General features: G+C 45.6%; 1 protein-coding gene across 1 annotated transcript in view; it reads left to right on the top strand.

Moving 5' to 3' along the window:
* Col6a6 (collagen type VI alpha 6 chain) overlaps window positions 1-22,787 on the top strand; it is a 142,031-nt gene that overhangs the window by 64,925 nt on the left and 54,319 nt on the right. Inside the window, exons 11-20 of the mRNA XM_038321283.1 lie at window positions 2,046-2,200; window positions 3,970-4,062; window positions 5,304-5,357; window positions 6,704-6,775; window positions 6,861-6,887; window positions 9,494-9,538; window positions 9,629-9,682; window positions 10,934-10,996; window positions 16,474-16,539; window positions 18,100-18,153. Of these exons, the coding sequence (XP_038177211.1) occupies window positions 2,046-2,200; window positions 3,970-4,062; window positions 5,304-5,357; window positions 6,704-6,775; window positions 6,861-6,887; window positions 9,494-9,538; window positions 9,629-9,682; window positions 10,934-10,996; window positions 16,474-16,539; window positions 18,100-18,153 (683 nt within the window). The remainder of the gene's footprint in view (window positions 1-2,045; window positions 2,201-3,969; window positions 4,063-5,303; window positions 5,358-6,703; window positions 6,776-6,860; window positions 6,888-9,493; window positions 9,539-9,628; window positions 9,683-10,933; window positions 10,997-16,473; window positions 16,540-18,099; window positions 18,154-22,787) is intronic.

Raw genomic sequence — 22,787 nt, 5'->3', positions numbered from 1 at the left:
TTATGATTTAAAAGTTAAATGCCGTAGAATTTCCTCAGGGGTTCTTTATTCTCACAACGTTTCGAGCTTTTTCTTTCTTGGCTCATAGAAGACATTGTTAGGAAGGCTGTGGGACTCATTTATTGAATGTGTCTGAAGGGAGGAGTACTGAACACTCCAGTTCTGAGAATACTCATAAATAATAGTTCTGTGCCTATTTCCGACATGTCACTGTCCCATGGATCTCGTAATGCTCACATTTTGCATTTCCTGAATGTGTAAAGAAAAGCAGATGGGGAAAGACTTTCCCTTTCTAACTAGATCCAGAAGCATGCCTTCCCCCTTCACTTAATGCCCAGTTAGCTGCATAACATAGCTGTCCCAGTCCACCCCACAGACTTTCCCCTCGTGCTTAGTCTAGAAGGGTGACCCATTGCCCTAGTTTGTCTGGGACAGGTCAGGAATTTACAAGGCTGACACCAGAGAAGCCCCAGACAAACCGGAGCGAGCTGGACATCCAACTCGTGAACCTTTCTCCCTGTGACTAACCACTCTAGCTACCTCTCCTCAAATCCGAGCCACCCCCACGGGCCCTGGGAGGGCTCCCTTCATCCTTCTCATTCAAACCACAGAATATGGACTTCTCTAAGAAGGGCCCTTGATGCAATGAGGCCCTTGAATATTTCTTTATCTACTCTGGGGTTTTGGTCTCCACATCCCATCCAGATAGTGCCTCACACATCCATCAGCGAATGAGGAATTGGAGTTACCTTCTTCTCCGCGATTCTGTCTTCAGCACATTTTGGGTAAAATGTCCTTGAGAGTAAGGCTTTGGAATTAGGCTCTGGATGAAAACCTGAAGTGTGTAGTAAGTCAAGGATTTAATTTCTCTACGCCTCGGTTTTCTTGTCTGTGGAATATAGTTACAATCACATCTGAACACCTACAGGGCATGAATAAGATAATGCACGTGAATTATGTAACTGTCTTCCTGGTACACGGCAGCTATTAAAGAACATGAACATAACCATCAGCCAGGATGACTGCCAGGGTTATTTAATTCTCAGTTTTCAAAACCAACCATTGGCAGCCCTGCCCTCAACCCTAAAGTTCTATTTGAAATATTCTGATCTATAAAATTCTAAGGCTTATGAGACCCTGCCTCAGTGATTGTCATTTGCTCCCACCTAAAGTTATAGTTGGAGCGTCAGTTCCTTATGAGGTCATTGAAAGCATCCGTTTTATTATCTGTCTGTGTGTGTGTGCGTGTGCGCGTGTGCCTGTGCCTGTGCCTGCCTTAGTGTGCAGGGGTCTTCAGAGACCAGAAGAGGAGCCGGACTGATAGGTGGTTTCAAGGCACTGTGTGGGTTCCTGGAACCAAACCTAGATCCTCAGCAAGAGCAGCCAGTGATCTTGACTGCTGAGTAGTCTCTGCTGCCCATAAACACCCATTGTGTGTGTGTGTGTGTGTGTGTGTGTGTGTGTGTGTGTGTTTTGCTTTGCTTTTTTTTTTTTTAAACAGAGCTAAGGCTTGAACCTGGGCCCTCACATGCACTAAGCAAGTTCTCTGCCTGGAGGTTTTGTTTAAATATGGATTTGAGATCAGTAGATATAGATTAAGACCTAAGAATTGGTCATTTTCCTGTGCAACCTGTATTTTATTGAAAGATACTAGCAATTATGGGTATATATCTCAGGAAAGTCTATTTCTGAGATGCTCCTAGGTGATTCTGACCTTGTGGCTTTAAGAATCTTGCACATAGGATAAAAACTGTAGGGCATTCACTTTCTGGATGCATGAATTCCTCTGTACTGTAACAAGCTGTGTGGGCCTTTGGTTAACTCAGCGGCTCACTTCAGTAACGTTGTTGTGAAGTCCTGTTACACCTGCCCCTTCATCTCCAGTTTGAGTCTCTCAACGGTTGTGCTATTATTTGCTGGCATTGTGTCGTGGGGTTGACGGGTGTGGACACCAGAAAGCAGCTGTTTACCGAGGCTAGTCATTTAAATACGCTGAATGTTTTAAGTGACCCCAGCCCACTTCATCTGGAGAATATGTTGAACAGGCCTGAATGCCCTCATAACCATTGCTGTGGATGGAGCTGCCGATACCAGTGACCTGGCTGACCTTCTCTACATTGAATTTGGGAAAGGATTTGAGTACAGAACCCAGTTCACAATCAGTATGAGGAACCTTGGGAGCCAGCTGTCAAAGCAACTAGTAAGTTAACACAGCAAAAGCTGGAGAGTTTGAGCAAATGTCCCATTGCTGGACATTACCCCTAATAGTTTAAGACTTCGGTTATCTCATACATCAGTTTAATATGGATGGATATGGGTGTGAACTAATACTGACCTTCTAAGTAAAGACGCAATGGGCCTTTATGAATTCAGCCTAAATGAGAGCATGTTTGAAGTGTTCTATAGTAGTGTAGCTCAAAGCATGTTCAGCAGATGCACTTGGAACAAAGGAGATAGCGAGAGGAAGGGCAAAGAGGAAAATAAGGAAATACTTAACCAGCACTGGCTGTACTGGCTGGATCACAACCTACGCGTGCTAGGACACTAAGATGAGTTTGAGTTATGAGCAGACCCCGGGGGCCGTTCCCTTCACCAGCAGCTTCTCAGGTTCCCTGCAGCTCTGAGCGTCACAGTGGATGGTGACTCTAATGTCCAAGGCGCACTTTCCCTGCAGCCCCGCCTGTAAGTGACAGCCCACTGCGTGTGGAGTTCAAGCAGAGCAACAGCAGCCTGCGCTGAGTGTGGGGGAAGAGCGAGGGGTGCTGGGCCTCGGGGGTGGACTTTCTGGGTGAGCGATTTCCTTAGGTTGTCTCCACACTGCCAGACCCTTGTGCTCTGCTCCGTTTTCACAACCTCAAACCCAGATACGATGCATCCTCACCACGTTATTTCAGAAATATACAAAGAATCAAGCCTGAGTGTGAGTGAGCATTACCAAGTCCAAGTCTGTAGCACATTGCTGATTTTACTTTAATGAGTGGTTAATGATTTAGAATTAATTTGTTTATAATTTATGGAATCCTTACTAAGTATATCAGAAAACTTTCCAAGAAGGGCTGTTTTTCCCCCCATGAAAATGAAGTATAGCATTTACTGCAAACTGAATTTTCCTAAAAAAGGAATCTGCTGGGCCAATTGCAAAACAAATAAATAAATAAACGTTGTGGTAGGTATTCAGGAGATGTCGAAGCAAGTCCAGGGTGAAGTTCCCTCACATTTTAAATATACAATAAGTTTGCTTTGGCCGTCACACAAAGGGAACGTTCTCGTACTCACACCCTCTGTAGCAAATGCTTCTAAAATGCTGGCAAGCAGTTGACATTTCCGAAGTCCTATCAAACTCTCCTGGATGTTTCCAAGGGACTCTGTTCCAAGCACTGTTTCAGAGTGCACTGTTGGACTCTGCTGACAAGCTGAGAGTTTACAAATGGAGCCAGGAGAAAGCAGCACACATTCATTTTGCTGATCAAAGCAGGTGGGGCAGGATAGGCAGAGTAGTCAACAACGGGCAAAGCTAGGGAAAGGTAGCTGGGGCGATGGCTCAGTGGATAAGAGCACTGGCTGCTCTTCAAGAGGACCCAGGTTCAATTCCCAGCACCCACATGGCAGCTCACAACTGTCTGTAACTCAAGTTCCAGGGAATCTGACACCCTTACACCAATGCACATAAAAAATTAAATAAATTATTTAAAAAGTTGGGGTAAGGTGTGTTGACAAGAAGCAACCCCACTGGTCATTTCATGTGCAGTGACCTGGCCAAGGCCGAAATGAGACCATCTGCAGAAGTCAAACGCTTTTGAGTTGGTCAGGAATTCCTCATAGGGAAAAAATGTCAGGACTTCAAGAAAAGGTAGAATTAGCTATCTTAGCCTTGACAAGGATCTTGCCACCGTGAACCCCACAGTGGGGTACATGTATGGGACTGGGGAATCAATGCCACTAAACATAATTATCCTTGTGTCCCCCAAGATCAATGTTGCAGAAAGGACCTGCTGCTGTTTGCTCTGCAAGTGCACAGGAGGGGACGGCGCCACGGGGGATCGGGGCCCAGCAGGGAAAAAGGTGACTTTACCTCAGACTTGTGGTTCCCATCATTTGAACTGCAGCAACCCTTTCAGATATGGGTTGGGGTAGACATGGAGAGGCTTTACCTGCCAGACCAAGCCTCTGGAGGAGGCGGATAAGGATGCTACTCCTTCCCCATGTCAGATTAGATAGTTGCCATTTCCCTTGATCTTCTAAATTAGAGTTGTTTGGAAGTTCTTTGGGGGTTTGGGGGAGACACAGTCGTCAGGATCCTGGACAGGCCCAGTGTTCAAGCAGCAATAGCAATGCAGAAGAGCTGAGTCATCCTCAGGCCGAGTGACGAAAGGTTCACATCAGTAACTCACTTCCCTTTTTAACCTTGGCAGTGGCATCCAAATCAAGTCTGCTGAAAGTCAAACTCAGGTCACTCTGCCATAGCAAAGGATGTGACAGTATTGACGTCCCCAGATGTATATGCTTATGTATCCATGTATGTACATACTATTTCAGACATTAGGATGTTTTCAAATATGTACAAACACACTATGGAACACATTTAATGATTTCCATTCTTCTACTTTACATCTGGTTTGGATATCTGGCTACCATGCATAACAGTGTGGCTCCCCTATCATGTTACTGAAGTAAGCTTTGCATTCATTATTTCTAGAATGCTTGGACTTTATAAAAGGAGAACGGTAGAATTTAAAAATGTATCAAAAAGCCAGAATAGAAGGAAATGTGTGTGGTCTGGTTTTCTGTGTATAGCAATAAATCCTAAAAAGGAGAAAAAAGTTATTTTGCTTAAAAAGATAATTTTGGTCTGTCAAAAACAAGTATATTTGCCTAGAGAGGAAAGCCAGTTCTGTTGGTATTCCTGGAGACAGTGTGAGACGGTGTACTGGCACAGGTACGCACGCACGTGTGACATGCACGTGTTTATACTCATGCATACACATGCACAGCTACCACCCCACATATATACATGCACATCATATTCATATACATGCATATATTCATGCACTTCCATCTGCATCCACAGCTCCCCATGTATATACACATGCACAGATAGGTACACATCCTTTTGAATATTTGGATTCTTGTATGAAAATTCTTTTTGTTTGTGTAACCACCACTAGCTTGAGGTGGAAATCCGGGGACATTTTCAAGTTCTTGCATTGCACATGAAGTCTGCCCTTAGAGTGGTAGATCTGTCCTGATGTCTCTCTCTGCCCAGTCTGTGGAGTGCTCATGGTTTCTCCTTTCCTTTTTTCCAGGGATCCCCAGGTTTTAAAGGCAGTGATGGCTACCTGGGAGAAGAGGGCATTGCTGTAAGTCACGACCTTTTACAGCTTATGTATTCCTACAAACCTAAGAAGGGAAACAAAGACCAGTCTGAGGGTTCGGATGCAGCATCTCGGGTCTTTCCCGAGCCTCCTTGTGCTTGGGTGACAAGTCTCCTTGTCGGTTATGACCATACCTCCTTGCTTTGACTTACCCACCTACACTGCACAGTGAATTGGGTATGAAAGGTAACGTCTTCACCATAGGCGCCGCATCCCTGCCATAGGCCCAGGCCATTTTGTAACAATGAAACCAACTCACCGCATCATTTATCAGGAGCCCTTCCCCCCCTCGCTTCTTCCTCCCTCCCTTCCTTCCCTTTTCTTCCTTCCTTCTCCCTCTCTCTTTTCCTTCCATGTATCCAGTCATGCATTCATCTGACAATACATATTGAAGCTTCTTACTATTTACTTCATTGTTTGCAAAAGACATTGATACACAAATTCCTATATATGTGCACCCCATGCGAGCATCCCGGAAATGAGAAAAACATAGAAAACAAGCACAGATTGTCCTACATTAGGGACCCTTCACAAACAAGGAAACTGTCACACTGCTCTACACACGGCTGCGTAGAGGTGGGGGGGAGGGGGGGAGGCAACGGTATTGAGCAAGACCAGGAACTTAATGGCTTAAAGACCTCCAGGGGAGGAAAAGGCTGCAAATGAGGGATAATCGTTAGGCAAATACTTGAAGAATGGCAGTGAGTTTTTCTGGGTAAAGCATTCGGGAAATTGCGTTTCACTGTGAAGGGGAAGGGAGAACCGTGAGTTCAAGGACAACACGGAGCCCGAGGACTGAGAGTTGACACACTGGCACCTGGTCAGCATGGCTGGAACCCAGGACACGGCAGAAGTCCCCTGGAGAAGACGGGCTTGTGTCCAGATAATGGGCACTGATGGTAAACATACAAGTGGGAAAGATGGGGCTGGTCTGCTCAGGCAGCAGGTGATGCTCAGACCGAGGTCATGGGTCACAGTCTTAAAGTCACAGGGACCCGGCAAAGAGTCCTGGAATCTTGGCTGAGGGCAGAATGAACACACATGTGAAGGAGGTTAAAAGGGAGCAATGTGGTGGCCACCTGGGGAGAAGGAAGCTCCACCCCGGCAATAAGCAGGTGGCATCCAAAGCAAAGAGCTGTCATCATTGTAGTTCTGATTTACTTCCAGTCCTGAGTCCTGGCTGGAGTCCTGGAATGTAAGTCATGAATAGCCAGATGTTTTCTTAAAAATAAAACAAAACAAAACAAAAAATTTGTCAAGTATCCCAGACATATCCCAGATCATAAAAAGTACACACTCATCTGGATTTGTGCTTTTCCCCTTTTCCTCAGGGGGAGAGAGGAGCCTCTGGACCAATGGGAGAACAAGGTACTAAGGGATGCTTTGGCAGCAAGGGGCCTAAGGTGAGGATTCTATAAGAACTCGTGACGTCATCTTGGTGGTTGATTGCATTTCCCATACTCATACTGCTGTTCTTTCTGTTATCAGGGAGCCAGAGGACTCAGCGGAGAAGAGGTACGTACGGTGCCCAGCCCATGTAGCTTGCGTGCTTGCTTTTCTTTCTTTTTCTTTCTTTCTTTCTTTCTTTCTTTCTTTCTTTCTTTCTTTCTTTCTTCCTTCCTTCCTTCCTTCCTTCTTTCTTTCTTTCTTTCTTTCTTTCTTTCTTCCTTTCTTTCTTTCTTTCTTTCTTTGGTACTGACCATTTCATTTAGGTTTTCTTTTTTTAATTTTTGAGATTATAATTCCAATATTTCTATCTTCCCTCTCCTTTCAAACCCTCTCATACCCCTCCTTTTTCCCTTTCAAATTCATGGCCACTTTTTTCCCCACTAACTATTATTACATGCATATATGTACATGCATATAAAAGCCATCTGCTCAGTCTGTATAATGTTACTTGTACATACGTTTTCAGGCTGGTCATTCAGTGTTGGATAGCTGATCGCTGTGCTCTTCCCTGGGGAAGACTCTTTCTCCTGCTCAGCATTCCTTAGTTGACTGCGGCTCTTTGTGTAGGATTTGGGCCTTTCCCATCCACCTTGACATTTTTCTTGTTGCTGCCCTTGTTCAGTTCATGTTTGGGTAGTCATGTTGGTGAGGTTTTAGGAGAGTGGCTTCTGGCACTATGAGAAGACAGTCTCACAGAAACTCCCTGATCTAGCTCTTATGATCTTTCTTCACCCTCTCCTACAATGTTCCCTGGGCCTTGAGGGCAGTGGTGTTTTGTAGATGTATCCGTTAGGACTATGCTCAAAAACTCTGCATTTTGATTGATTGTGGCTTTCTGTAGTGGCTTCTGTCTGCTGCAGGGAGAAGTCTCCTTGATGTGAGGAAGGGTTAGGACTACACTTATCTGTGGTATAAGGACAAATGTTTAGATTGTTGTTAGGGAGTATGCTGGTTTGACTAAATGGTTGTAGGTTCCCTTCCAAGATCCATGACTTCACTAGCACTGAGTGGTTGGCTAGGTTTCAAGTACCATGTTTTCGCTCTTGCTGAGCAGTTATTAAGCCCAGTTAGAGAGTGGTTGGTTACCACCAAGGTGGACATGACACACTGTACCCTTGTGGTTATTGTGCCATGCTGGTCATTGCGGTTCATAGGTGACCATAGCTGGGAAGGACGGCTGGCTGCCTCCCTTCTTTGGAAGTTTGCATGATGCCTTCTGATACCGTGCAAGTTGGTCTTCAGGGAGGAGGCATCCAGGTCAGTTCCAGTTCCGGGGGTCTGGGGTCTGGGTCTGAAGTGCATGGTGTCTTTAGCAATAGGAACTTACCTGCTACCTCTTTGGGGCAGGTAAGTGAACAAGGGTAAGAACCATAGGCTATATGTTTTGGCAGTTGTTTAGACAGCCCTGGCCAACAATCCAAAGGAGGGCCTCTCGGATCTGCTATTGGGTTTTTTTTTTTAAGGTGGTCTTTGGCTCTTAGAGGAAGCATTGTCAGCCCAGATAAGAAAAGTTCATTAAAACTGTATATATGTATTTATATGCTGAATTTACATATATTATAGGGTTTTATGTAGATGACTCGTTATAGATTTATCAGACATCCTCATTGCTGTTTTACCCACTTCCCTCCTTCTGTCCTCCCTCCCACCCCCTCCCTAAAGAGCCCCCCTTTTCCATTTCCCCCCTCAGTCACGAGTTCTGCTATTCTTCCTCACCTTCCTCCTACCTTCTTCCGTATCTTCCTCCTCTTTCCCCCTCCCTCCCGCTACCTCCCGCTCCCTCTCCCTCCCTCCTGCTCCCTCCCCCTCCCTCTCCCTCCCTCCCCCTCCCTCCCACTCCCTCCCCCTCTGCTCCCTGAGGATCACTTTCCCACATCTCTAATCAGATGGCTTGTACCCTCTCTATTGCTCCCCAACCTCCCTATCCTGGCAATGGTTCTGTTTCCCATTCCTGGTTTCTGCAGTTACTCCAGGCCGTGTGCTCACACGTGAAGATTTGGATGGAGGGCCTCCAGTGAGAGCAAACACGCAGCATTTGCCTTTCCGGTTCTGGGTTACCTCACTCAGGGTGACCTCTTCTAGTCCCACCCACTACGGGCACAGTTCATGACTTCCGTTTTCTTTACAGACAAACAGTATTCCATAGTGCATCTGCACCAGTTTCCTAATTAATTCATTGACTGAAGGACATTTAGGTTACTTCCATTGCCTAGTTATTGTGAACAATCACAGAGCTGAGCAAGTATCTGTGGATGACAATGTTGAGTCCTTTGGGCATAGACTAGGGAGTGGTACAGCTGGGTTATATGGCGGGCTTATTTTTAGCTTTTTGATAATTTTCCATGTGGATTTCCATAGTGACTGAACCAGGTTGCAGTCCCACTGGCAGTGAATGAGGCTTCTGTTTTCCCTGCACCCCTTCTAGCATTTGCCATCCACCGTTTCGTTGGCATTTGCCGTTCTGACCCAAAGTAGTCTTGATTTGTCTTTTGTTTCTGCCTCTCTTTGCAGGCTCTGGTTGTTAGGACAGTTTCTGTCACTGAAAGCCACCTTTGACAGTACCCAGGCATCCCCTCTCGAGGAGGCTGATGCTCAGCACAGAACCCTTGAGGCTGCTTTTGTTTGCTATCTGGCAGATGTGCACTATATTCTAACCACATCTGTCTTCACAGGGAGAAGTTGGGGAGAACGGCATTGATGGATTGAATGGAGAACAGGTACCATGGTTGCCGTCTACCCCAGGTGCCCCCTCAGCAGGCTCCCGTGGAGAAAATGAGAATTTGAGCTTTTCCTTCTCCATCTTTTAGGGTGACAGTGGGATTCCTGGAAGAAGAGGAGAAAAGGGTGATGAGGGATCTCAGGTAGGGATTCGAGACTCAGAAACTAGAACCCTGCACTCGAGGCGAAAGGAAGGTTTATAAAGTAAAACTGCCCTAGGCATGTCTACTGGCTCTGGCTCCAGGTTTGTTTAGAGACAAGTAAACATGAAACCTGATCACATATGACAGTAGACATTGATTTCTCATGTGCTTGTTGGGTTTTGCTGTTCATGGTTGAAGGTGACTAACCTTGACTCAGGTCTATATGGTGTATATGTGTTTCTTAGCACATGGGCCATACCTTTTCTGCAGAGGGCAACAAGAAGCACATAAGGCCTCTTGTGGTGTCTTGAGGTCTGGTGTCTCTTTTGGCAGCACGTCTTCCCTTTGCCTTGATGCCTGTGGAGTGAGACAGCACTCACCACTGGGGAAGGGCCAGGCATGGTGGCATATACCTTTGGTCCCAGCACTCACCACTGGGGAAGGGCCAGGCATGGTGGCATATACCTTTGGTCCCAGCACTCATCACTGGGGAAGGGCCAGGCATGGTGGCATATACCTTTGGTCCCAGCACTCCTCAGGAGGCAGAGTCAGTTAGCTGTTTGAGACCAACTTGGTCTGCATAGTGAGTTCCAATCCAGCCAAGGCTACATAGTGAGCCCCTGTATAAGCAAAACAACACAACCGCCCCCCCAACACACTGACAGAGAATTTTGCCCACTATGATTGGATATTAATTCACAGTTTTGTGAGAAAGAACCAGATTCAAGGAGGAAAAAAGTATTGGGGTCACAGAAGAAACACATTAAGAACATGGGGGAGATATTGACTGGTGTCTGTCATGTGAGGCAGCTGAAGAGAGTCCACGGCACTCCTTTCCTTCTGGGACACGGGCACAGCCACCCCTCAGGCTTCTGCTGGGTCTTCATGGTGTGAGCAGTTGATTTGGAAGCCCCCTTTCAGCTGTTACGAGATATCTGTGGGTAACTGACGTGAACTTCGAGTCTCTGCTGCCTTATTAAAACAAAATATTTTTAAAAAATCCTTTGTAGAATAGTGACAAGCAAGGTATTGGGAGCACAGAGTTCACAAGTGCAGTAAATAACGGAGGTCAACAATGAGTTGCTTATTTGATGCCAAGTTGCTTATTTGTGGTCCGTTTTCCAGATTAAAAACAACCTCAGAGGAAAAATATTTAATTATTCAAACCAGAGAGAATCTAAGTCCTTTATGCTTGTTAAGTTTATTAAAAACCTCCCATCTTGTTCTTGTTCTGGTCTGTATTAATTCCAGGGAAGTCCAGGAAAGAGAGGGGCTGCTGGTGACCGTGGAGCAAAGGGCCTGCGAGGAGATCCAGTAAGTGCGTGGGCTGTGAGGGCTATGTGGTCTATGAGGGCTGTGTGGGCTGTGAGATCTGTATGGCTGTGAGGGTTGTGTGGGCTGTGTGGGCTGCGTATCATAACTAGGGGTCCCTTCCATGAAGGGAAGGTGTTCCATTTTAAGGCACCGTGGACATACTCCTGAGCTTACAGCCTTGAAGTCCTAAGTGGCGATGTTAAATGTAGTTTCTTTGCCTATGCCCTCTTTTTATTCATTTTTTGTCCTTAAAAGTGAGGAAAGAGAGCCGGGCAGTGGTGGCGCACACCTTTAATCCAGCACTCAGGAGACAGAGGCAGACAGATCTCTGTGAGTTCGAGGCCAGCCTGGTCTACAAGAGCGAGTTCCAGGACAGGCTCCAAAGCTACAGAGAAACCCTGTCTTGAAAAACAAAACCAAACAAACAAACCAAAACAACAACAACAAAAAAAGGAAGGAATTCTAGTCTACTCAGTTATTTTCCTAAACATCTCAAAATACAGTGCATGGGAGAAACAAAACAAAGTCCCCTCTTTTTGTCTACTCCTCAAGACTCTGTCTTTTGGGACTAGCAGCCTCACCTTCTCAATCCCAGGATTCTACCAGGCGATTCTCGGGATGGCAAGGTTCCTGCTCTTGCGAGGTCCCAACCCAGCAGAGCAGGCCTGCCCCACATCCGTGTGTGAGCACACCATGTCAGTGGACGTCGGTGCCATGGGCTTGCCCTTACCGTGCCCACAGTTCAGTGACTCTCCAGAACCCCAGTGAACTAGGACTTTCTCAAGAAATGAAAATGTTTCTGGGGCTTTTTGACGAGCTGTAACATGCAACCTTACAGTACCCAACTGTCAAATGTGGGCTCAATCATGGGAAGATGCTTGTGTAGTCATCACCCACATAAAGAAATAAAACACACCCGAATCCCAGAAGTCCCCTTGTGCATGCTCCAGTCACCCCGCACCCTCCCCCGGGGTCACCACTGTATCAGCTCAGGGTACCAGTCTGCACTGTCCTTCTTGAGCTTACCGTGCCTGGGATCCTTGTGTGTGCAATCTTCTGCATCTAGCTGCTTTAGCTCTGCTCCATAACCATGAGATATGCTCGTGTTGTCTGTAGTAGTGATCACTTGATTCACTACCGTGCAGTATTGCATTGAGTGTGTATCAGGTATTTATCCATATTGATAGATATATGGATCATTTATACTAATATAGTACTGATGTGAAGATTCTTCTGCATGTCCTTTGGTATACATATTATATCAAGTATATAGTTTAGTGATGTGGGAGAGTCTTCTGTTTGAGTTGATTTCATTGGTTAATAAAGAAACTGCCTTGGCCCATTTGATAGGCCAGCCCTTAGGTGGGTGGAGTAGACAGAACAGAATGCTGGGAAGAAGAGAAGTTAGTCAATCGTCATGCCTCTCCTCTCTGGGCAATCGCCATGCCTCTCCTCTCTGAGACAGTCACCATGAAGCCAGCCACCAGGTCAGACATGCTGAATCTTTCTGGTAAGCCACCACTTTGTGGTGCTACACAGATTATTAGAAATGGGTTAAGGAAAATGTGAGAATTAGCTAATAAGAGGCTGAAACCAATGGGCCAGGCAGTGTTTAAATACAGTTTGTGTGTTGTTATTTCGCATGTAAAGCTAGCCATGTGGAATCCAGGCGAGATGAAAAACAGGCCTGCCCGCAGCTCCTTACTACAGTTTAGGGACAGAATTTTTGGATGGTGACATGTATTATGGACATGAGCATAATCTTTACAGTTCCCACACATTTATCAAAAATCTTGTAGTGAGCTCCTTTCCCACCACATGAGCAAGGTCAATGTACCATGTATTGATTAGAAAAACCATGGTTTATAAAAACCTGTTTCAAAAGATGCTGAAGAAGGGTGTGGGCATCTGGGCATTGATGGGACATTTGCCTGATATCCTCTTGGGTATTTGGTGCAGTATGTGTCAAAACTGAATGTGAGGCATGCATTGAAAATAACTATTTATGAAGTAGAAGGGCTGGTAAGAGATGGCTTAGTAGGTAAAGGCTCTTGTCATCAAGCCTGAGGCCCCAAGTTCAATCCTGGGACACACTTGGTAGATGGAGAGAGCTGAGTCCAGCAAATTGTCCTCTGACTGCCACACGTATGTTATGGCACACAAGTGCCCACAAAGTGCGCACATTTGCACACAAATAAAAATAATAGTTTTTAGAAACAGGAATTTTTCCTTGATGATGACATTATTTTCTTGCTGGCATCTCCTGAAAATTTCAGATAACTTCAAGGTATGCCATGTAGCTTTAGGAAACAACAGGGATATCATTTCACAAATGGTTAAGCAAGAAACAATGGTTCTAATGCATGGATATATCAGTCATCTGGATATGATGACTGCATGCTCATTTGAAGTATTGATGCACAATTTCCATTGGTTTTATCAGATGTCCTCTTGTCTGCCACTGACTGTGTGACTATAATTTTTTTTAAATTTTGTCCATATTGGGTTTCATGGTTTGATGTGGGATTCCCCTCTGTATGCTATGAATATGTTTTATTACCATTGGTTAATAAAGAAGCTGCTTTGGGCCTCTGGCAGTACAGAATAGAGCAAGGTGGGAATTCCAAGCAGAAATAGAGGAGAAAAAAAAGGCAGAGTCAGAGAGACACTATGAAGCTTCCAAAGAAGACAGACACCCATAACTTTACCGGTAAACCACGAGCTTCATGATAAAATATAAAATAACAGAAATGGGTTAATTTAAGATGTAAGTGTTAACTAGAAATATGCATAAGCTATTGGCCAAACAATATTGTAATTAATATAGTTTCTGTGTTATTATTCAGGTCTGGGCAGTCAGGAAATGAACAAGCAGTCTCTGCCTACAATGGTCTAAGTTGATGAGGACTAGTCACCAGGTCTCTTCCTCAAGAAGGCACCAGATCTCATTACAGATGGTTGTGAGCCTCCATGTGGTTGCTGGGAATTGAACTCAGGACCTTTGGAAGAGCAAGCAGTGCTCTTAACCACTGAACCATCTCTCCTGCTCACTTTTCAAATCAGGTGGGCTAGATGGCACAGTGGGTAAAGGCACTTGCTATGCAAAAATGATTACCCAGATTCAGTCCCCAGAACCACATGCAGGTGGTAGCAGAGAACTGACTTAAACAGTTGTTCCCTGACCTCCACGCATGCACCACACATGGTTATTTTCTCCTTCTAAAGAAACTGAATACCGAAAAGAGATTTTTAATTATGAAAGCAATGCTGGATGACTCCCAAGACACTGGCCGTTCATCTGGCCAGAGCCTCCGGGGCATGCTGTCAGTCCCACTGACCTTTGGCCTCAGTGTTTAACAGTCCTTTCTCACCTGCTTCAAAATCTGTTCTCCAAATTTCAAACAGTTCTCTGGGCTTTTGTGTGTGTGTAGTTTTAGTGGATAGCTATTTCAGGAAAATTCAGGAAAAGCAATATTGACAGAATAAATGGAACACAGATATGATCATATTTTTCTCAGGAATGCATGCACAAGTAATACAAATTCCTGGTAGAAAAAAAAAAGAATCTAAACAAGATTTTAGAATTTTCCATTTTAACTACATAGCTTTATTTTGTTTGTTAAGGCTGACCTTGAACCAGTACTGAATCCTCCTGCCTCTACCTCCCAAGTAGTATGATTCCAGGTGTGTCCCCATGCAGCTTCAGCAATAACTTTTTAAAATTCATATAATACCAGGAGAAATCTGAGCCAAATCATTTCTCTGATCTACAGAGACTGATAAGTTCATTGCCTGGCAGTGCATCATTACTAGGAGCCTGTGTTTGATCATAAATTTGTATTAAATGGGGCTCTTAGTTCTAGCTGAATAGATTATAGAGAGGTTGCTTTATGCTCACACTGGCAGAACAACTCACCTGTGCACAGAGGTAGGAGACTTCGTTCTGAACGTCTGGTGTGAAGTTCTTTTTATGTTATCCTTCAAATTAAGGGCCTCGTGTGCTCAGCGGAATAAAGTTCTAGACTTGAGCAGGGCGTGTTTGCATGCCCATTTATTCCCAGCACTTGGAAGGCAGAGGCAGGCAGACTCTACGTAGAGTTTCCAGACCAGCCAAGGCGCTCTGCCAGAGGACTTGTCTCAAGATAAATAAGTGAATAGATAAATCCTGCCGTGGTCTTCCTCATCCTGCTCTTCCTCCCCAGAATACCACTTTCCAGTTGTTTTGATTTAGGTATGTCCATGTCTGGCGATTTAAGAGACACGTATTTCAGCTAGAGGAGGAAATGAAAATGTAGAAAGTGATCCTGGCTTCGTAGGGTGGGGGATTAAATAAAATGTGCATGCAGATTTTAGTAATAGCAATCATGCCATAAATCCAGAGTCCTCTCTTTCTCCCGATTAGCTTATAAGCTACTTATGTCCCAGTCCAAACACTACTTTTAAAAAAAAAAGGCTTGCTAAGTGTCTGGAACAGTGCCTTATCCCTGTTGGTGCTCGCAAATTGCTTATTGATTGATTGGAGGTAATCTCGGGCGCAGTCAGCAGAGCAGCCCCGCAGCTGGCCCTCAGCAGGGCTGCACCATTGCTGTTCCTTCTCGGCTTATTGGAACATCGATTAACTGGACTGGCTCCACGGATGGTCTCAGCACCATGCACACACAGTTCGACTGTGGTCCCTACACCCCAAGTTAGAAAGCTTTATGGTTTTGTCCCACAATGGTGCTGTTTCCAGCAAGTTGCTGCTGGGATGTTGGGATGACTCTTGGGTGTTCTGAGACCTTTCCTGGAAAAACACCAACAAACATCTGCCCACCCAGATGACAGACCAAGGAAATGATTGCACTCAAGTGTCTAGCCTAGTGATCCAGTGAGTTTATTGGAGTTTCTTATGGGAACATGAGAGAGGGGTTATTTACAGGAGCATGGATGACTCGGGAGCAGCTGCATCACTGGAAGACACCCCAGCAAGAGAGGGAGACTCAACAAAATCCACATCCCTAGGGTTCCTTGCCAGCTCCTAGGCAGCTCCCCCAGCGTCTCTCTTCCCTGGCAACTGTTGCTGCTTATCCAGTGTGGCAGGCGTGTGGTCCTCAGCATGGGTCAGAGTGTGTATGTGATTGGGATGAACCCATCACAAGCATTTAACCTCCCCCAAGAGAAGGAGGTAAGCCTGCCAATTCTCAAGTGCAGCTTTGCCTAGGACTCACAGAAACGCTAAGAGATGAGCTGGTTTCAGCCCTAGGGTAGGACACAGCCCTGCCCCTTGCTTCCCTTGGTCATGCCGTCCGTGGTGAGGTCTTGCTTTCTCCCCATGTGTCCGCCTTGGGTAGCCACGCTGAGTCTGCTCATAGCAAGCCAAGGAGGCAAATCAAATGCTTGTAAGCCACTTGTCACTTCCGCCCACTTCTGCTCGCTTTGATGAATTTGCAATCCATTAAAAATCTGTTAATTTTTTTTCTTTATTTTCTCCTTTGTAGGGGATTCCTGGACTTGACAATGGCATACAAGGACCCAAGGGCTTGAAAGGAGACCGTGGAAGACAAGTAATTATGTGGGCATTTGGTAGTCAGCTTGCTGCATGAGGCTCTGCAGAGGCTGAGAAACGCAAGGCCTTAGACATAGAATAGAGAACACCTGGGGAGGAGTTGGGACTAAGAGAATATACTTAGTGCAGAAAAAATATTGTAGGAAGAAAACAAAAATTAAAAAAAAAAACCCTTTTACTCCTGCTTATTTCTTGCTGTGAGACATGAAAAACATTGTTTTGTTGAGGTCTTCATGAGCACCAACATCTAAGCTCCAGCTTAATAGGAAGGACTAGTCGATTTAATAGAAAGATTGTTGTTAAAGGTCGAGCAAAGTTGTTGGCCTTCCCAGTATCCAGGGGATACTCATGCTAGGAGGACACGCCCCTCGTAGCCTGTGACGGCAAAGCCGGCATGGGTGGCCCCTCCCCCAAGGCAAAGCTCTAGGGATTGTACTGCAGTCTCGCAAATCACAATTTAATCCCTTATCCTATTATTTAGGATTTAAAAAAGCAATGTGGCTAATGAGTGTCTGGTTCCTCTTAATGAGCAGCTCCCTTGAGAAGTCCTAGTAGGGAAGGAGCCTGGTGTGGTGGGAAGGAGTCGATGGTGCTGTCTTGTTTCTCAGGCCCTGGTGTGGTGGGAAGGAGGAGTCAATGGTGCTGTCTTGTTTCTTGGGCTTTGTCCATGGTCCACTTTGTACCCAGGGCTCCACTCTATGGAAACCTTGATTTTTCTCCCTTGCAGAATGTAGTAAACAGTCTACTTTTGTGTTGTATTGGTTAACAAATTATTCCATACTTTTGCACTTGGGGTTGGTGTAAGGAACTGTGGGGGATTTTGAGGCTTTATTCATGGGAAGGTGTTAATCTATACAGAATAGGCCAAAAAGCAGCCCAAAGGTAGAAATCCCAACTGGGGTCTGGGAAGATGGCTCACTTGGCTAAGTGCTTCATATGAAAGCAGGAGGACCTGAGTTCAAATCCCCAGCACCCACTTTAAAAGGTGGATGTTGTGGCATACGCCTGTAATCATAGCACTGGGTAAGAAGATCCTGGGTACTTTGACCAGATGGTACCACTGAATCTGTGAACTTCAGCTCCAGTTAGAGACCCTGCCTAAAAATAATAAGGTGGAAAGCAATTGAGAAAGACACTCTGTCAACATCTGGACCTCCACACTCACCCAAATGAATATATGTACACACCCGAATATATGTATGCACTCCACATAAATGCATGCATACACACCCACACATACACAAAGGCCCCAACCAGCAGTGCCTCCCAGCCATGTTCATGCTATGCTAGGTGACTGAGTGGGAGGGGGGTGGTATGAGTTGTGTCTCAACATGAATTACTGACAATGAGCAGCTGGTGCCTGAAACCATGGCGTCGGAGTTGTACGGCTGTTCCCCATGACACACACAGAGATGTGACTGATGACCAATGGAAGATAGTTTCACACCAGCGAAAGATGACTCTCTCCCTGGAATGAGCCCTTCTGATACATGAGCAGTTGTTAAATCAGAGCCCCACCTGTGATGGAATGTCACACATCCTTTTGTTCCTCTGACAGGGTAGAAGAGGCTGGCCAGGCTCTCCTGGGACACCAGGCTCCAGAAGGAGGACGGTAAGAGCTCTTCAAGGAAAGAAACTTCTAGACCTGGGGATCCCATAGCTTGAGTTGTGATGACAGTGGCTGACTGTGGGGAGTTGGTGGGATGGTCACTGGGTCAGGGATGCTATCTCAGGATGGGGCTGGCCTAGTAAAGTCCCTGGAGCTTGGATAAGAAAGTGCTGGCTACGGGGGAAATTATGCACAGGGAAAAGTTGCCACACAAAGAAAAGAAACGATTGGCTAATCAAGGGAAAGTGGCCAATGTTTGGCGTACTTAATGAGTTAACTGATGCTGCCAGTGATGTTGCTTGATGTCCAAGCTCCAGTGTCTGCCATATTTTATGTCTATTAAGAAAGCTGGGAAGAAAACCGATTCTTCCTTCCTCAGCAGCCATTGATTGACAGCCTGAAGTTCTTCATCTGCTTTGGCGGGTCTACTGCTATTGTCAACATGCAGGACTTGTTTAGGCAACATAATGTTGAGATTTTAAAGGGTGTGACATCCCTGTCATGTCTTGGGGTAAGGGGTGATGGAAGGGTAGGAATCATGTTAAATATAATGTACTCACATGAAATTTCAAAAATTAAAAAAATGAAAATAACAAAAAAGTTAGCAAAAAAGAGATGAAGAGAGTCTCAGGTCACACTCCATCACCGAGGCAAATCAGGGCAGGTGCTCAAGGCAGGAATTGAAGCAGAAGTCATGGAGGCATGCTGCTTACTGGCTTGCTCCTCTTGGCTCACTCAGCCTGCTTTCTTACACAACTGAATGCCCAGCAATAGTGCCACCCACAGTGAGCTGGGCCCTCCTACACCAATCACAAATCAAGACAAAACCCCACAGATGTGCCTGCAGGCCAGTCTTAGGGAGGCATTTTCTCAATTAAAATTCCCTCTTCCCGGATCTGTCTAGATTTGTGTCAAGTTGACAAAAGCCAGCCAGCACACTGTGGAACCCTTCAGGGTGGGGGGGGGGTGGTGGTATTAATTTGCTTTTAGTTTATTTTATTGGTTTTGTTTAAATCCATGCTTTAAAACGCTCTATGCATGACTGCTTAGAAAAGTACACAAAGATTCCAAACAGAAAGCCTTTATCCAATAAGAGATTATTTAATGGAATTCACTTCCACACCTGCATTAGAGTCTAAATTAGACCAATTTTGTCTCATTTTGCAGCATTTTCTTTCTCATTCTTTGTTTAGCTATCCAGCCTCCTTTGAATTCCCTCACCCGACCCCTCAAAATACATAATGTCTTCAAATTGAGCACAAATGGAACTGGTTGAGTGGATGGTGCATTGTGTTTTCTGGGCAGATGCAGTTTATGAAACCAGCTCTTATCCCCCATCAGGAAAGGATTTTTGCCTCTGGAAGCACACCCATGTTCTTCACAAGGCTAGGAAATGAAAGGGCGGAGATTACATTCAAAACATACAGAGTGCGATTGCTAGCAACTCAGTTTGCTAATGTTGCTTTCTTTAATGCATATGCAGACGAGGGAGTTCGTCCTCCCCGCTTGGCTTTCTGGAAGGGCATCCTTGAAGGCTTCCCATCCCCCTGCAAACTATTTTCTTTTTTTTTTTTTTTTTTTTTTTGATTTTTCGAGACAGGGTTTCTCTGTGGTTTTGGAGCCTGTCCTGGAACTAGCTCTTGTAGACGAGGCTGGTCTCGAACTCACAGAGATCCGCCTGCCTCTGCCTCCCGAGTGCTGAGATTAAAGGCGTGCGCCACCACCGCCTGGCTGCAAACTATTTTCATTGCTAAGAATATCACCCAGGAAATCCTGGTGTGTATCTACTGTTTGGTGGCCTCTAGAGGCTACACCAAACTGTACAGCTTCTGAGGAGGAGAGCCACCACTTTGGAGATAGGTATCCCTGTGTCATGCAGGAGTCAAAGCAGGACTTTTGACAACTGACAAACCAAGGGTTCTTCAACTAGTCCTCTTTTGTGCAACTCAGCAAAATCAAAACACACAAACAGTGACCCAGCCTTCAAGCCAGAGACAAGGACTAACACTGCCCGGCTAGTTCCATACCTGGACCGTAGGGAGAATGTCCATATGCCACTCAGCTCTGAAGCCAGGGTCAGGTTTCTCTCAAGGTGACAGTCACCACTCAGAAAGAGCTGATAAACCAGGTCTGCAGAATTTCATTGTTGATTCTGAGAGGAGCAGGGGACAGCCCCATACATCCCAGGGAGCAGAGGAGGCAGAAGGGATGGGGAAACCAGAAGCTGAGGTTCGCAAAACGGCTGCAAAGAGCAAGGAGACAGGAAGTCAGTGGAGATTATGACACAGGCAAACTGCCACCTTTGGGGGCTTCATGTGAGTCTTAAGATTTTCCTAAGTGCCAAAAGTTAGAGGAAGATGTAAAAGCAAGAATTCCCTTAGCCCCAAAATGAGTGTCTCCATGCCCCACTACATCTCTCCAGGGGTCTCCAGTCCGCAGGGGTCCTAAAGATGACTAATCTTTGTTGTCAATGAATCAGATGGTTAATGAAAGGGGGATCATGTCCAGAAGACAAATTAGCCCCTCCCTCATTTGAAGAGAAGTTAACCTAGGGGAAAGTGGAACTCTGGCAAATAGTTCAAGTCTGAAAGAAATCAGGCCCACAATTTTGCTCTGAATAAAAGCTTAAAGAATTGCCAGGACAACCCAGGCACTGGTGGCACGTGCCTTTAATTTCAGTAAGGAAGAGGTAGGTGGATCTCTTGAGTTCAAGGCCAACCTGGTCTACAGAACAAGTTCCAGGACAGCCAGGGCTCTACAGAGAAACCATGTCCCAAAAAACAAAAGACAGAAACAAACCACAACAACGAATAATTGCTAGGACAGTAGAGAATGGAAGATGTCCCCCTGGAAGAGCTTGGGGGACAGTAGAGAATGGAAGATGTCCCCCTGGAAGAGCTTGGGGGACAGTAGAGAATGGAAGGTGTCCCCCTGGAAGAGCTTGGGGGACAGTAGAGAATGGAAGATGTCCCCCTGGAAGAGCTTGGGGGACAGTAGAGAATGGAAGATGTCCCCCTGGAAGAGCTTGGGGGACAGTAGAGAATGGAAGATGTCACCCTGGAAGAGCTTGGGTACAAAGCAATAGCAAGAAGGAAGCGGCAAATCTACTGCATGCAGAAATGTTGTCATCAGGCTCCAAGTTCTTATTTCCACTTTTCCAGTTAAAGTAGATGTAAGACTTACATTTTTTAGATTTATTTTATTGTTCTTGTTTTTTTTTTTTTTAAATGTATACAAGGGTCTGTTTGTGTGTCTGTGCTGGAGGGCAGCAGAGAGCCGCTAGAACGAGACCTGCCCTGTGGGTGCTGGGCATTGAACCTGAGTCCTCTGGGAGAGCAGCCAGTGCTGACCCAACTCTCCAGCCCAATTCTGAAATTTTAAAATGGCATAATCACATGGTCCCCTTTTCAATAAAATGCCACTGTTGAAGAATTCTGTCAGAAAAAAAAAAAATCCCATATGTATCAGGAATCATGGCTATCAAAAGCTAATGATTATTTCTCCTTTGTGGGCATTTTTAAAATGTTTAAATGTTTTGCCTGTAGGAAAATATGTGTACCTTTGCCTGCTGCCCTCAGCCATGAGAAGAGCGGGCCAGATTGGATCCTCTGGAACTGGAGTTATAGAGGGTGGTGAGCTACCATGCGGGTGCTGGGAACCGAATCTGGGTCTCTGCGTGAGCAGCAAGTGCTCTAACCTCTGAGTCCTCTCTCTGACCCCTGCTGCATGGGGGATTTGGGGGATTTTAACATTTGTGTTTGATCAGCACTCATAAGGATTTATTATTTTTATAATTGCAATGAAGTTGTTCTTTAAAGAAAAAATCTGTTGTTTATAAAACAGTAAAAATATAGGTAGATACTGGGCTGAGGGCGAAACTCAGTGGCCAAGTGCCTGTCTAATATGGCCAAAGCTCTCAGTTCCACCGCTAGCGCTTCATATACCCACAAAATATGCATCTAGATGAAGAGGGAGAACATTGAGGAACCCTTAATACAATAAAATTCTGCTGAACTGGCAAGTGATTAGAGAGAGGCCATAAGTGGCGGGGGCGGGGTTTGACAAGTAAGTGATGGGCTAGTGGCCAGTAGCGGGGAACATGGCAAGTGATTGGAGGACAGCCAGCAGTGGAGGGTGGCCATAGGTGGGGGATGTGGCAAGTAAGTGATCGAGAGTGCCCAGTAATGGGGGTGGGGGTGGCGTGCAGGGAAATGGATGACAGCTGCCTCTCTTCACTTGGCAAACACTGAACACCAGCAATGAATCGGCAACTCGCTGAGTACTCGAGTTCTCGGCAGGAAATCAGAACCAGGGGGTAGACCATAGCAAAGCCTCTCCACTCCAGCACGCTGGCATTTGTTTGAAGCATCGCTTGTGGTGAAGGGCTACATCATACATGGGAAGATTCTCCCTTGACCTCTGTTCCCTGGGTGCCAGCAGCACACCTAACAAGAAATGCACCCAGACTTTGCTAACTGCTTCCTGGAAACAAAGAGGAAGAGAGAAACCCCTCTTCTTCTTGAAGGCCACTTATGGAAAAGGAGGCAGGCCTGTCGGGTGAACAAGATGATATCAGAGGGAGGCCAAAATACTGGACCAAGGGCAGGAGAAACAAGGAGGGAGGACGGCGGCCAGGA

Source organism: Arvicola amphibius, chromosome 3 (assembly GCF_903992535.2).
Source record: "Arvicola amphibius chromosome 3, mArvAmp1.2, whole genome shotgun sequence".
In the NCBI taxonomy this organism is placed as follows: domain Eukaryota; kingdom Metazoa; phylum Chordata; class Mammalia; order Rodentia; family Cricetidae; genus Arvicola; species Arvicola amphibius.
This window is presented reverse-complemented; position numbering and strand designations above follow the sequence as displayed.